This window comes from Colossoma macropomum, unplaced genomic scaffold (genome assembly GCF_904425465.1).
Source record: "Colossoma macropomum unplaced genomic scaffold, Colossoma_macropomum, whole genome shotgun sequence".
Taxonomy (NCBI): domain Eukaryota; kingdom Metazoa; phylum Chordata; class Actinopteri; order Characiformes; family Serrasalmidae; genus Colossoma; species Colossoma macropomum.
Genome location: NW_023494790.1, coordinates 33,519,676 through 33,534,986, shown reverse-complemented (window position 1 = coordinate 33,534,986; position 15,311 = coordinate 33,519,676). Strand labels below are relative to the sequence as shown.

The 15,311-nt window shown below is 39.3% G+C and overlaps 1 protein-coding gene across 3 annotated transcripts in view; it reads right to left on the bottom strand.

Moving 5' to 3' along the window:
* Nucleotides 1-15,311, bottom strand: part of ccser2b (coiled-coil serine-rich protein 2b) — a 105,692-nt gene that overhangs the window by 58,208 nt on the left and 32,173 nt on the right. For all 3 annotated transcript variants that reach the window (XM_036573164.1, XM_036573166.1, XM_036573165.1), the window contains one exon: nucleotides 13,941-14,143. In XM_036573164.1, the coding sequence (XP_036429057.1) occupies nucleotides 13,941-14,143 (203 nt within the window). The remainder of the gene's footprint in view (nucleotides 1-13,940; nucleotides 14,144-15,311) is intronic.

Here is a 15,311-nt window from a genome sequence, read left to right as displayed (position 1 = left end):
GGCAGTGCGCTCAGGTAATCCGGTGCTCAGAAACCCAGATAACTGAAAGGTTCGGCAGGCAACAACAGCAACAGGCATCCCTGGGGGTAACGCACCCTGCCTGCATATTCTCTGCTCTAACAGCCGAGATGATTAGACGGAGCCGAAGGAGCCGGAGTGAGAGTCCGCAGGGAAAGAGGCAGGACGCGAGAGAGACAGACAGAGAGAGATGAATGAAGCCATGTGTGGTGCCCGAGCAGTCTCCTCGTTCCTCTGCAGACAGTCCGCTCTTCTCACAATTCCCACCACAGACCAACACTGCCCCCTAGTGGAGGGATGCGCCATCTCCATCAACCGCATGGAGATTTATCTTCGGGACGGCCTGCCTTGCATGCTCTCCCTGATGGATCTGCTTGAAACTCAATTTTTCTACCCATAAATTAGACTGGGTAGTCTGCCATACGCACGTCTCAGACAGAGACGGAAAGTCAAAGTTGTGTCGTACACTTCAGCCAGAGAGTATTATCTTTCGGTAGAAGCCGAAACAGATCCATACCTCCTGTCATTGCACTTGAAGTTTCAGCATGGGATATTTTTAATCATGTTTTTTTCCCCTTCTTGGGTTGTCAGTCCTGCAGAATGAGGAGGTCCAAAGTACCAGTTTGAGAGAACTACTGCAACTGAGGACATGCCACTTCTTGGATAAACGACTATTTTTAGCATCAACATCAGTGTGAATAAGAAATCATAATGTAGCTTTTGTATTGTGTCATATTTCAGATTGTAGTGCATTACATTTCGGAATATACAGCCATTACGCTGTGGTTCCATGTTGGCGGTAGGTGGTCAATGGCAAACTGGAGAAGCGACGGAAAATTCTGCCAGCGGCAATGTCAACGTGAATACTGATTTCATTGGAAGCTGTGGACGGGGAACGTCTCGCTGTTGAAGTCCAGTCACATCCAGTTTTATAAAACCCAACATTAAAAGAGTACAGAATGCCCCGTTGCCTTTTTAGACCCCAAATAAGCAATCGACATTGCTAAAGCTCTCGTTTGACAGTCCTCCATTTTCACTGGTGTTGCTGTCACCATGGCAATGTTTTCATGTGCTTGCATACTGCCATTGGTGGTGTACCACTTTGAGGCAAGGAATAAGTGGAATTAAAAAAAAAAAACTGAGCTAACTGCTGCCACATTTCTACTTAACACATAAACACAGACACAACATAACTTCTATAAGACAACACTTGATGAGGGGTGCACAACTGAAATCCTGGGTGGCCGGTGTCCATCACAGTTTGGTGATTTACTCAAACACACCTGATTACACTGATTACTGATTACTGATGTGTTTGAGTAGGCAAACCTCCAAACTGGACATCAGCCCAAACCTCCATGGTGGACATCAGCCCTCCAGGACCTCAGTTGTGCACCCCTACACTTGACCTCCAGCCCGGTCAGATTCTGAAGAAGAGAGTGACGGCAAGCTTGCATCAAGTTCCGAACCTGTTGCTGATCCTAAATGAGCTTTCAAGTCACAGCTGTGATTGAACACCTAAACCACAACTTCGGTCCTGGAGGGCTGGTGTCCAGCACAGTTTGGAGCCCCCGCCCCCCTCCTCTAAGACACCCACTAAATTTAAACAGCAATACAAGTATATGACGGCTGACAGCTGTGGAGATCTAAGGCACTGGCGTTCAGCTTGACGCTGTGACCGAATCACAGCCATGATGTTATTCACGTTAATACGCTCCATCTCAGGAAGCCTACGGGAAAACAGGAACGTTGTCTTTGTAAGTGATACGACACGATGAACCATGCTTAATATCACCAGACAAGATCTAAGAAAGGTAAAAAATCCATTTTGATTTTAGGTCAACTTTACTCTGCGTCAGTTTCCTGACCGAACTTTTTGCTGACCGTGAATGATGAACGTGTTTTTGTTTAGTCATTTGAAGACTCATTTCAAATGAAGGTTGTTTTGCAAATCCCTCACAACAACAGGTCTCAACATATTCATGCTTTTATATCATCACGGCTTGATTACTGTACGGCCTTATTTACATGTCTTAGTCAAGGAGCTTTGACATGGCTGCAACTTGTCTGAAATGCAGCAGCTCAGGGACTTAGTAGAACTAAAAGAAGGGAACACATTTCACCCATATTGGCAACTTCACGTTGGCTCCCTGTTAGTTTTACGGTACATTTTTAAATTTTGGTTGTAACATATCAGGCGGTGCATGTTGATGGGCCGGAATATATCTCTGAGCTATTAGTGCCATATTCAGACACTAGGACACTGAGGCCCTCTAGTGGTCCCTAGAACAAAGCAAAAATGGAAGTGAGACTGTGCTTTTTCAGTACATGCTCTTAAAATCAGATTTGCTGAGTCTAAGGAGATGTTGGTAACACTTTCTATGAACGTCACCTTTGTAAGCATCTATAAACACATGTATAACATGTTATAATGCATTCATATGGCATTATAAACATGATTATAAACATTTATAAAAATAATTACACTTTATAGCCATGTTTATTATACATTATGAATTGTTAATATAATGCATTATACGTAGTGTTAATATGTTAAACTGTCTGTGTCAAAGAAGTCAGTCCCAGCTTGGAGAGCGTAAAGTAAAGACAAATACCAAGCTAACGGTGGTGTACATTGACTTCCCCACATTGGGTAAAACACTGATGGCAGCTATTGGATGGTATTTGAAGCCTGTAATGTGCTTTACTGTGTATGTTTTAGTGTTTCAGTAAATCCTTCAGTAAATACTTCAACTTGAAGCCTCACTCTTAACACTGGAGGAGGCTTTAGTACAGTATGCTTCACTTTACTTAGAGCAGACAAATACGACTTATGAGCTCTTATAATTTGTTATGATCAGTACTTATAATGCATTATGTTAACAATTCATAATGCATAATAAGCATGGCTATAACATGTAATGCATTTTAATAAATATTTATAGCCATGTTTATAATGCCTTATGAATGCATAACATGTTATGAATGTGTTTATAGATGCTTACAAAGGTGACATTCATAGAAAGTGTTACCGCGATGTTTAAAAGAAAGGCTTAACCCTCTATTGCATGAATTATTACTTAAACATGATAAAATGTGTTATTTAAAACTGCTTAAATAATTAAAATATTTGAAAAAAATGTTTTGTTTTGTTTTTTTTTTTAAAGTGGGGCATTTGGTAAATTGTTGCCATATGGCAACAATGCGCCATCGTACCATAGCATCATAAAATCTAATTTTTCTCCAGGAACATTCTTTTCTTGAAAACAAGACCAAACAAATCCAAGTAACTTAGTGAAATGTACAACCCAATATTTACAAATATTTGAAATTAATACAATTTCAAATGCAATAGTGGGTTAAGACATATCTGTATGCCTTAGCCTTTGAGCTGATGTTCTCTGTGTTGTCTGTGGATGAAGCTGTACCGTCTTTGGTTTTACGTTATTTGTTTTGTATTGTTTTATTGTTGTATTTACTTCATCTTACTGTTGTGAAGCTCTGTGTAGCGTAACTTAGAAAAGTGCTATATACATAAATGTTTGGTTGTTTGTTGAGAGGTCAGACTCAGCTCAGGTCAGACGATGCAGACTGCAGGACAGAGCGACTGTGAGATGACTCTGCAAACCGCAGCAGCCCCGCCGATGCGCAGCGGTGGGTGACGGACACTCCGGAGCTACGTCACTCCAGGTCCTCTCGTTCGGCTGTCGTTCCAGCAGCTCCTCCATCTGGAGTGAGTCAGCGTGTGAGTGCCTCCTTTCTACAGACCATCATCGCCCCCTACAGCTCGCTGCTCGAGCTTCTTCAGAAACTAAATATCGCTCACAGGACTGTGAGCACTCCGTCTCTCCTGGATGATTATTTGATCCTTGTGAACACTCAGAAGGGCCTCACAAAAGAAACCTCAATATCTCTGAGTAAACGTTACAGCAGGAAGCCACGTCTAATATGTGTGGGGTCCTACAAAGTCTGTTGTACTTCTTCCCCAAATTCTGTTCAGGTTTCTCACCATTTTTGTTCTTCATGTCATTTTTCTGATTCCCATGTTCAGAAATTTCCATTTTCACCTTCTATAAATACATACACACTTAAAGGCACTTAAAGATGGTTCTTTAGTCAAGTTAATTGTTTTTAGAACCATGAGGTCTAAACACAACCATCGGCACGCTTAAATGGTCCTCTGCATGATGAAATGTTTTTTCTAATTCAAAGAGAATGTGTTGTACACACTTAAAAAGATCTTTAGTAAAGAAGAGTCCCACTTTATATTAAGTGTCTCTAATAACTGTGTAGTTACATATGAACAACACATGCAACAACAATGTAACTACTAATGATTTACATTAAGACATTATTTACACTGTATCTGCCAGCTTTCCTAACATTTAGCTAGCATTTACGTTGTTAGTGTTGTGACACTGTAACCAGTTTCAGCTTTAAACCATTCTGTAATGTGACAGTACAGCAGACGCCCCCTTATCTTTTATGACATTAATTAAACGTGTTGCATTAAACCCAAATAAATGTCTATATTACCACTTCATTATTACACAGTACCTACATAACAACTACACAGGAACTGTCCATTTACTTTAAAGTGTAACTTTAACTTTACACTACACAAAAGTTCCTCTGTAGAAGTTACACTTGTGCAATTACATGAGGCAAAACTGAAGTTGATACACATGTAATTACATAGGCTGTACTTCTGCAATCCATCTGTAACACTGACTAAATCATCAGTAGTTACAGTGTTGTTACATATGTTATTCATGTGTAACTACACAGTTATTAGAGACACTTAATATAAAGCTGAACCAAGAAACCAGTTCTTTATAAAACCACGAACACTGAAAGAATCATGCAAAGGGTGCAAATATGATGTCAAGCTTGTACCAATACAAGAACCCTTTTTGGTGCTATATAGAACCCTTAAATCATGCAAAGGATTCTTTGAGTGTTCATGGCTCTATGTAGAACCATGTTCTTGACTAAAGAACCTTTAAAGGACCATCTTTTTTATGAATGTATAGTCTTAGCAAAAAGGGTTCTGTGTAATACCAAAAATGGTTCTTTGGCTTGTAAGAAAAGTAGAACCCCTTTTGGTACGATATAGGACTCTTTTCAAAAAGGTTCTATATAGAACCATCTACAGCACATCCTCCATCAAAGAACCATTTCATGATGCAAAGAACCATTTAAGTATGCAAAGGGTTCTTTGAGTGTTCATGTTTCTATGTAGAACCATTTTCTTGACTAAAGAACCATTGAAGAACCGTCTTTTTTATGAGGGACACTCTTAGCCAAAAGGGTTATGTAGTACCAAAAATGGTTCTTTGGCTTGTAACAAAATTGGAACCCCTTTTGGTGCTATATAGAATCGTTTTCAAAAAGGTTCTATATAGACCCATCTATAGCACATTCTCCATCAATCTGAAGAACCTTTCACGATGCAAAGAACCCTTTCTTTGACTTTTCATGGTTCTATATAGAACCATTTTCTTTGCTAAGCAACCCTCGAAGAAACATTAATCATTTTAAGGAGTGTATATGGTTCTACATAGCACCAAGAAGGGTTCTTCTATTGTTAGCTTGACATTGTAACAATAGCAGAACCCTTTTAGTGCTATACAGAAGCATTTTCTAAAAGGTTCTACTATACACAACAGATTCTCCATCAAACTGAAGAGCCATTTTAAGCATTTAAGCATTCAAATGGTTCAATATAGAACTCACGGCTCTAAATGGAACCACTGCATTTACTAAAGAACCATTGAACTACCATGTTTTTAAGCGTGCAGGTTTATTTTTTTAGTTTGTTTAGTTCATGTCTGTTTATCTCCTTCCTACTATTAAAGGGTCTATATAATACTTTTATACTATATAACACTTTTTTCCAAGTAGTCCACTTCAAACATTTGTGTGCTTTCACGTATCAAAAGTCATAAATCATTTTTACATAACAATTTTCCAAACTCTCTTTATCCTTTATCCCAACTGAACCTGCTGTTATTTGTTACTGCACCTTTAAAACTGATATATATGTAAATGAGCTCTGTTCTGATTAGCTGTATATTAGCTCCGTATTGTGCCTCATTCAAGAAGCACTCAGAGCTGAAACATTCCTTAGAATTTCAAATGAAAAGGCGGGGCTACACATCTGTAGGTGGATGTATGTCAACGTCATGGTTTGTATGACATCACAAAAACAGAGAGTTCCAAACAGGCTGTTTTTGCAGCTTAGGTTCTATATATGGACTGTATGGACTGTGTGGTCTGTATGGACTATGTGGACGGGGAAGTGACCAGCATGTTTTGATACTTTGACACTGTTTACGTACTACTTTAAACTCCTTCATCTCAAGGGAAATTCGGTTTTCCATGAAATGGGCCCTGTAACTGCATATTGTTCAAAAAACAGAAACACAGGATTAACTGAAACGCTTTACATTAATAAACAAACACTGAACACAAATAAACGAAACACCAAAACAGAGACTTTGTGCAAACAAGTATGAACAGAGCTGGTTTTAACTCAGCTTCTAGCCCTTATGCTTTGAAGTGAGTTATTGTGAAGCATTTAAAAAGAACTGCTTAACAAATTATATGCATTTGCTCAAAGCCCAATAAGAAATTATAATAATATTATATAATACTGATCTGTGAATAACAGATGTCTTATTCCGGTGTAATACAAATTATTGAGGCAAACTGGTAAAAGATGGAAATCTGTAAAAATTCAATCTTTGTTTATGCTTATGAATACATGCTTTTTCGTTCAAATTTCTGAGTACAAAGTCAAAAGACATTGTGTGTACATTTCTAAAATTCTATACAGTTGCTGTTACACTTTATGCAGTTTAACTAAAATTAATTGGCATCACAGCTCCCAAATATAAATTTACCATTTTCCATGTTCAGTATAGCTTCAGAGTGAATAGGCGGGGCTAAACTGCGCTAGTCTGAAAAGGCAGGTAAATGTAAACGTGTTCGTTTTGGTGGAATTCAAAACAGGCCACGTATGGATGGTAAATATGGAACGTATCGCTGCTGTCGAAAGAAAACCTTGTATCTGGATTTTTGTTGTTTTTCAGTTTTTGACATAATTCGAAAATGCCTGCTGCCCTTTACACTGTATGTGAATTTCATGATGAATGGACCAAAAGAAACGACCCAAAATGACTTGGAAAAAAGTCTGGTTCCATTGACTTACATTAAAAGTAAAGTAGGTTTTTTCCTTCTCCTGTAAAGTCACCATTTTGGAGATGCGAGGTTTTCTTCTGACAACAGCAAAAAGAACAATTTGAAACATTTCGCTTCATCAAACTCTTCGAGAATTCAGTTTTCCATGACACAGGCGTTTTAACATCAACATGGCACCCCCTAAATCCCCTCACTGACTGAGGGTTATACTCACATTCTACTAAACTAAGAAGTGCTAATGTAGCCTTGCTCTAAACTGCGTTCCAATACAGAGTCCATGTATCTGTCCACATGCAACGCTGTAGCATTCCAACCTATAATAGCTTTAAATAGACACTCAAACTGGGCATTAGCAGCTAAAATATTTAATCACTGTGGTCTGACGTCACAACTACACTCCTGGTTCTTCAAGGGTTCTTTAGTAAAGAAAAAATGAGTTTATCATTTCACTGAACATAATCCTCCCCGTCATACAAGGAGCCGCCTGCACTCGCTGGCTTACAGTTAGAGACGCAGCTCAGCTGGTGATGCACAGGTTGTGTTAGCGTAGCCATCATTTACACTTTCTTAGAAAAGAGGGTACTTTAAGGGTTGTTTAGTCAAGAAAATGGTTCTATATTAAAACCATGAACACTTCAAAAGCCCTTTGCATGATTTAAGGGGTCTTTGTATCATGAATGGGTTCTTTAGATTCACAGAGAATGTGCTGTAGATGGTTCTACATAGCACCTTTGTGAAAAGGGTTCTATATAGCACCAAAAAAAGAGGTCCATTATTGTTACAAGCCCAAGAACCCTTTTTTGGTACTACATAGAACCCTTCTGGCTAAGAGTGTACACTCATAAAAAGATGTTCTGGCCTCAGGAGAGTGGTGCTATATAGAACGATGAACACTCAAAGAACGCTTTGCATAATTTAAGGGTTCTCTATAAGGTTAAACTGTTCTTCAGATTAATGGAGAATGTGCTGCAGAGAGTTCTTTATAGAACCTTTTTGAAAAGACTCCTGCATAGCACCAAAAGGGGTTCCACTTTTGTTACAAGCCAAAGAACCATTTTTGGTACTACATAGAACCCTTTTTGCTACGAGTGTACCCTCATAAAAAGGGTACTGAAATGGTTCTGTAGTCAGGAGAATGGTTCTATATAGAGCCATGAACACTCAAAGCACCCTTCGCATGCTTAAAGGGTTCTTAGCATTATGAAATGGTTCTTTGATGAAGAATGTGCTATAGATGGTTCTATATAGCATAAAAAGGGTTCTTCTACTGTTTGGATGTCAAGCTTGTCATAATAGAAGAACCTTTTTTGGTGTTTTAAAGAACCCTTTTCAAAAAGGTTCTATATAGCACCATCTACAGTACATTTTTCTTCAATATGAAGAACCCTTTCACAATGCAAATAACCCTTTATTTATGCTATATTCTTTACTAAAGAACCCTTTAAGAACCATCTTTAAGTGTGTACTTTACACTTTTCCATGTGTTCAATAATATTTCCAGCACATTTTATCAATTTTCTTATTTTCCAGGTCTCCAGTAAACCAGTCTAAATTCCCAGGTTTTCCAGCTTTTCCAGGATGTGTGGATTCTTCAGTGGCGTTAAAGTGTCCTGCCGTAATGAACTGACCTCAGCCGGCTCAGTGTGCATGACGTGGCATTTTTTCCAGAGGAACATTATGCAATTTTGTGAAACCACCACTAGATGGCTCTCTCACACTGCACACTGCAGCTGATCACAGGGGGCGGCATTAGTTCCGGAACAAACTGCCTTAGACATCAAGAACACTCCAGCACATCCAAACCATCAGCACCCTCACCCTGAAAACCTACACAAACAGAACCTGAAGCTGAGCAAAACAGCACCGGCACAATCGTGAGTGATATTACTGTGGGTCATCCAGCCGGACGTCTCACCTTAAAACTCTGCAGCTTTCCTTCCAGTCCAACTGAGCCGATCCCAGTTAGCTCACTGTTAATGGACACGGCCTGAACCTGGGAATTCCTCTATTCTTAAAAGGCCCATATCCACATTTTTCTTACGTTTTAGGTTCTTTTATATGGTTTCATGTATTAAAACAGTTGTTATTCAACTAAAATTAAACAAGCCGTTTTTGTTACTGTATAAAACATGTAAAAGAGCTCTGTTTGAGAGCTCTGATTGGCTGTCCTGCATGGTCCCTCACTCAAAAAGCAGCCAGGGCTGAAACACTGTTTATAACTTCAGCATGAATGGGCGGAGCTAAACTACTGTAGGCGGATATATTTAATGAATCGGTTGTTTTTTGTTTGTATGTGCTGTAAATGGTTCTATATAGAATCTTTCTGAAAAGGGTTCTATATAGCACCCAAAAAGGTTCTACTATTGTTATAAGCCCAAGAACCTACATAGAATATTTGGTACTACATAAAACCCTTTTTGCTAAGAGTGTTCACTCATAAAAAAGATGGTCCTTCAAGGGTTCTTTAGTCAAAAAAATGGTTCTATATAGAACCATGAACACTCAAAGAACCCTCTGCATGATTTAAGGGTTCTTTAGATTCATGGAGAACCTTTGAAAAGGGTTCTATGTAGCAACAAAAGGGGTTCCACTATTGTTATAAGCCAATAAACCCTTTTTTGGTACTACACAGAACTCTTTTTTGCTAAGAGTGTACACTCATAAAAAGATGGTTCTTCCAAGGTTCTTTAATCAAGAAAATGGTTATATGTAGAACAATGAACACTCAAAGAACCCTTTGTAAGACTAAAGGATTCTTTGCAACGTGAAAGTGTTCTTTAGATTCATGAAGAATGTGCTGTAGATGGCTCTACATAGAACTTTTTTGAAAAGGGTTCTACATAGCACCAAAAAGGGTTCCACTATTGTTATGAGCCAAAGAAGCCTTTTTTTTTTCTTTTTAGGTTCTCTTTGTTTGGCTTCATGTACTAAAAATAGTACAGCAATTCAAAACAGCAATTCAATTCAATTAAAATTAAACAAGCCACTTTTGTTACTGTATAAAACATGTAAAAGAGCTCTGTTTGAGAGCTCTGATTGGCTGTCCTGCACAGTCCCTCACTCAAAAAGCAGCCAGGGCTGAAACACTGTTTATAACTTCAGCATGAATGGGCGGGGCTAAACTGTTGTAGGCGGATATATTTAACAAATGGGATGTTTTTGTGACATCATAAAAACATCTGTGACATCACAAAACAGGCTGTTTTGCAGCATAATTTGCATATTCGCTGCTGTCGGAACAAAACCTCATATCTCCAACTCCAGGCATTACCAAAATATCCATTGTCTTTTGTGACATCACAAAAAAAACAGGTTGTTTTTGCTGCATAGTTTGCATATATATCGACTGGGAGAGAAAACGGCACACTTTAAAACTTCAATAGGGTTTACAGACTACATCAAAATCTTCTGCAACAAAGTGAGGAAAGTTCAGTTTTCCATGATATGGGCCCTTTAATACTGCAGGTTCACCCGTAAGCAGCTTTCAGTCACAACAAGAGATTTGAGATCAACAGCCTTATCAGCACCAGGTCAACGAAACAATTCACCTACATACTGGCCCAAAACAAAACAGCACATGTAACACGTTAGGCTGAGATTTCAATAAATGAATATAAATGTATTTTAAAAAAGTACATATCCAGATTTATTAGCATATATTATAAGCCTATATACATAAAACACATGCATTGACACTCCTGGAGCTCTGTTTTCATCTTTGATAGAAGAAAACTTCAATGCAGTGAGACCTGAGAGCAATAACTGCACCGTCATTCCCTCATTTAATCCCACAGCTCTGCTTCCTGACCGGGCATGCAGAGAGCATTCTCATTGGCTGCTGAGGTAGGTACAGGGAATCACCACAGGCAACAGCCAACCAGGACACTAATAGATGGGCGTCACTTCAAAAGGGCACGAACAGTGGCGCAGCTCCAACAGCAGAGACTCTGTGGCTCAGCAGAAAATGTTCCCCCTATTGGACTGCTGGTTTGCATTAAAGCTGTATTGAACTCCTGTCTGAGGCTCATCAAACTGCCTGTGCACAGTATTCGCTTAAAGGGCCGATTTCATGGGAAAATAAGAGAGATTGAGGTGATAAATGTTCCAATATCACACCATTCACTCTCCACTCCACTCATTCAGTATATGGAAATACGCTGCAAAAACAGCCTGTTGTGACTTCACTGCTTTTGTGATGTCACAAAAGCCAACTCAGTTAAACACATTCACCCGTTCGGCCTTCATCAGTTCAGCCTACTCCTTCACATGAAGTCATAAAGAGTGTTCCGGAAAATGAAAGGCTTTTAATAAGGCGCAATACAGGGCATCCAATCAGAACAGAGGTCATTTGCATATGTTAGTCTTAAAGGCACAACCTGTTTAATTCTGAGAAAATGAATTATGGCCATTTTTGGTACACAAGTCCAAATACGTGGACTTCAAAAGAAAAAAAATACAAGAAAAATGGAAGGGGGCCCTTTAAACAAGTGTTGTTAAAGGGGAATTCCACTATTTTTTCAAAATTCATACACAATTCAACCGTCAAGTCACTCAGAGAGGGTTGATGTTAAAGTGGGTTATTGAAAGGAAACTTATGGACTCTGATTTCTTTACAGTGGTGCTGACAGGAACCAGGGATCGCCATGACTACAGCACAGATATATTTTATCTACCATCCAAAACCATCAGCGAACCCACACGTCTTCTGAGTTTTTATATAATGTTGCCGATGGTTAAATAGTGATAAATAAGTGGAAAAAAAAGGTTTTGAGATACTATTGTGCCTCACGATGCCCTGCATGTCCCTCCCTGCCCTTTTAAAAAAACATATTTTAGGCCAAAAACTATTATAAAACAGTGTCATCAAGCATATTCATATTCACTCATTTCATGTAATAATTTTCTTTGGGGGAACTTTTGGAGTTGACGTCTGGTTCTCATAACCACCACTGTCTGACTCGGAAAGTGTCTCTAGAACGGACCATTTCGCTCCAAAAGAGGGCTCTTTTTAGATTTTAACCATTTATTTACATACCAATTTTGAAAAAATGGGTGGAAATTCCCTTTGAGACTCGCTGAGCTTGTGTGTCTGAAAAAAGAACATAAAGACAGACTTTCCCACTCGTGTTAATCCCTCTGATGACTCCCTATTTCCTCCCTCCATTACACAGTCATGTGATGTAGAAGCTGCCCACACTGGGTGCTGAGGCAGAGCTGACTGACCCGCACATGTTAGGAAATCAAATCACGTTCTTAAACATGTTTGAATGCTTTTCATAATTTCTACTTAAATATATAATGAAAAAAGTCATTAAAACTGGGGAATATTATTCGATTTACAAATAATGATACTTCTGAAGGATACATTCATATCCAAGGACATGTATAACATGAAATTATCTGTGGTGATTGTCCTGTGGTCAGGAATTCTCTGCAAACTCTTTGTTCACCACAGAGTGACACACTGACCTTGTTAACTACTTGTAATTATTAAATGTAATTATTCTTATATTATCCTCCAAACCCATTACCTTAATAAGGCCCCAAACTAACCTGCCTATTAACCTGCTAATTCCAGCTAACACTGGTGAGAATCGTGCACATTCTTACACGTGACCCACTTATACACAATCATAGGCAAAAGTTTGGGCGCCCCGATCATTACATGCTTTGTTGATTTGCTAAGTGAAAATAAGTTACACATCCTCTACAGAGAATTGCACATTTTAATGTACAATTACTGTTTATTTGCTGAATTTAATATATATGAAAAAAGGTAAAACATAAATTGTGGCCTGCACAAAAGTTACAGCACATATTACATTGTATTTAAATATTTTTCCCACTGTTCTAAACTTAGCAAACAGAAACTGTGCACCAAAATTTGCAGAACGAAACAAAAATTTAAGCCTTTGCACTCAGAAAACAAACAAGACATGTAATTTGATTGGGTTTTGAATATGATGTAACTAGCTAGCTATGCATAATTCAGTGGTTGAGATGCAAAGTCATTCAGAGTGGTCTGGTGGAAAGTGGTTCATTATAGAGACTCAGATGTCTTTATAGTGGTGGTGAATGGAACCAGGGGTCACCATGACTACAAACACAGATATAGCTATTTTATTTACTATCCAAAACCACCAGTGAACCTACATGTGTCTTCTGAGCTTTTATATGGAATGTTGATGATGATAAAATAGCAGAAAATCTGGAGAAATATGTTTTCTTTGGGGACTATTTTGTCTCACAACACCACACGTGTATCCGCCCATTAACAAAAAACATGCTTAAGCCAAAACCTCACAAAACTATCACAAAACAAGGTCTCAGGCTTCAGGCAGTGTAGTAACTTTCTGTGAGGGAGCTTTTAGAGGTGGACGTCTGGTTCCTATCACCGCCACTGTGAACAACACTGTTCTCGTTAAGTTTCTCTAGAACATAATTTGCATCAAACCACTCTGAATGACTTTGTTTACATCCTAATGACTGAACTACGCATGTGGAAACAATGGAAGTGATTAGAGAAGAGAACAGCGGTGCTTCTTTATGGCAGCACTTTTTTTCTTTTTATTATATTTCTATGCACAACTACAGGAAACTATGGCTGAAAAAGGTGTCAGTGGGCGACAGCACCTGAAACACTCACACGCGGAGTTACTGAGTAGACGAGGGGTTAAAGAGTCCCCTGCACCCAACACAGTCTATGCAACCCAACTCACCATGCTGTTGAGGTCAGAGTCGTAGCTCCCGCAGCCGTGCGTGGCTCCTCCCAGCGGCTCCAGAACCTCCTCGTCCCACATGTAGGTCCCGCCGGAGCTGTCCGAGGGGGAGAGGTCCAGCGAAGAGCCGTGTGGCAAATCTCCTCCTGCAGACATCTTCCGAGGCACATGGTGAGGAGAGGCGTCCAACCCTTCTCGGCCACCTACGCAAGACAAACATGACGGTCAAATCGTTTTCAGTGGTTTTCTTGAACATTGAAACCTGCACTTTATATAGTGAATGGCCTTTGAGGAAGAAAGTAATGGGTAACGTTATGTGGATCACAGTCCTTGGGCAAGACTCCTAACACTGCCTTCGCCTACCTGTGTTCTGGATAAGAGGACTGTGCCAGGGGCCTAGGCAGCTCCTTTGCCAACTCCGCTGCCCGGTTAAAGAAAAAGGAGTGGACTCGCAGGGGTGGTAGAGCTCTTCAAATGGCTAAAGCTATGATCCTAGAGGAGCTGGTATATCTAGCCACTGCTGTCTTTAGACACTGGTGATGTAAACTATGCAATCTATCTATTTTCATGGTCAAATGGGTCAAATGATGGAAATGATTGTACTGAAATACTGAAAGTAACAAACACTCAGATGAAGCTTATTTTGTCCACACATGCAGGTTTAACAACATGCATTCCTTTTAAATCATTTTGCACAGGTAGACATTTATGGCATTTGGCAGAAACTCTTATCCAGAGCGACTTACAATTTGATCATTTTACACAGGTAGGTGAAGGCAGTGTTAGGAGTCTTGCCCAAGGACTCTTACTGGTATAGTGTAGGGTGCTTACCCAAGCAGGGGATTGAACCCCAGGGTACAGCATAGAAGGCAGAGCGGCCACTACACTGTACCACTACATACTTTTACATTCAAGCTATGAAGCTTATATAATAGAACTCCACAGACACTCAAACTCAAAGCCAAGGATGCATCCAAGGAAGGGCGTATTTGGTGACGCAGAGGCCAAGAACTGCCATTCTGTAGAATCCTTTGAATAAAATCTCAAAACAAGGTTATGATCCCAGAGGAGTTGGTACATCTAGCCACTGCTCTCTTTAGACATTGGTGATGTAAACTGGATTCTATCTATTTTCAAGTTCAAATGATGGAAATGATTATACTGACATACTGAAAGTAATAAACACACTCAGATGAAGCTTATTTTGTCCGTACATGTAGCTTTAACAACATGTATTGCTTTTTAAATGGGAAAACCTTTGACAAATGTAATTAATCACTATAAACTACACAAAAAATATGATTAAGTATGATTCATTTTTTAATTGTTTAACAGCCCTATTTTACCATGTACCATGATGGCACAGCCTAC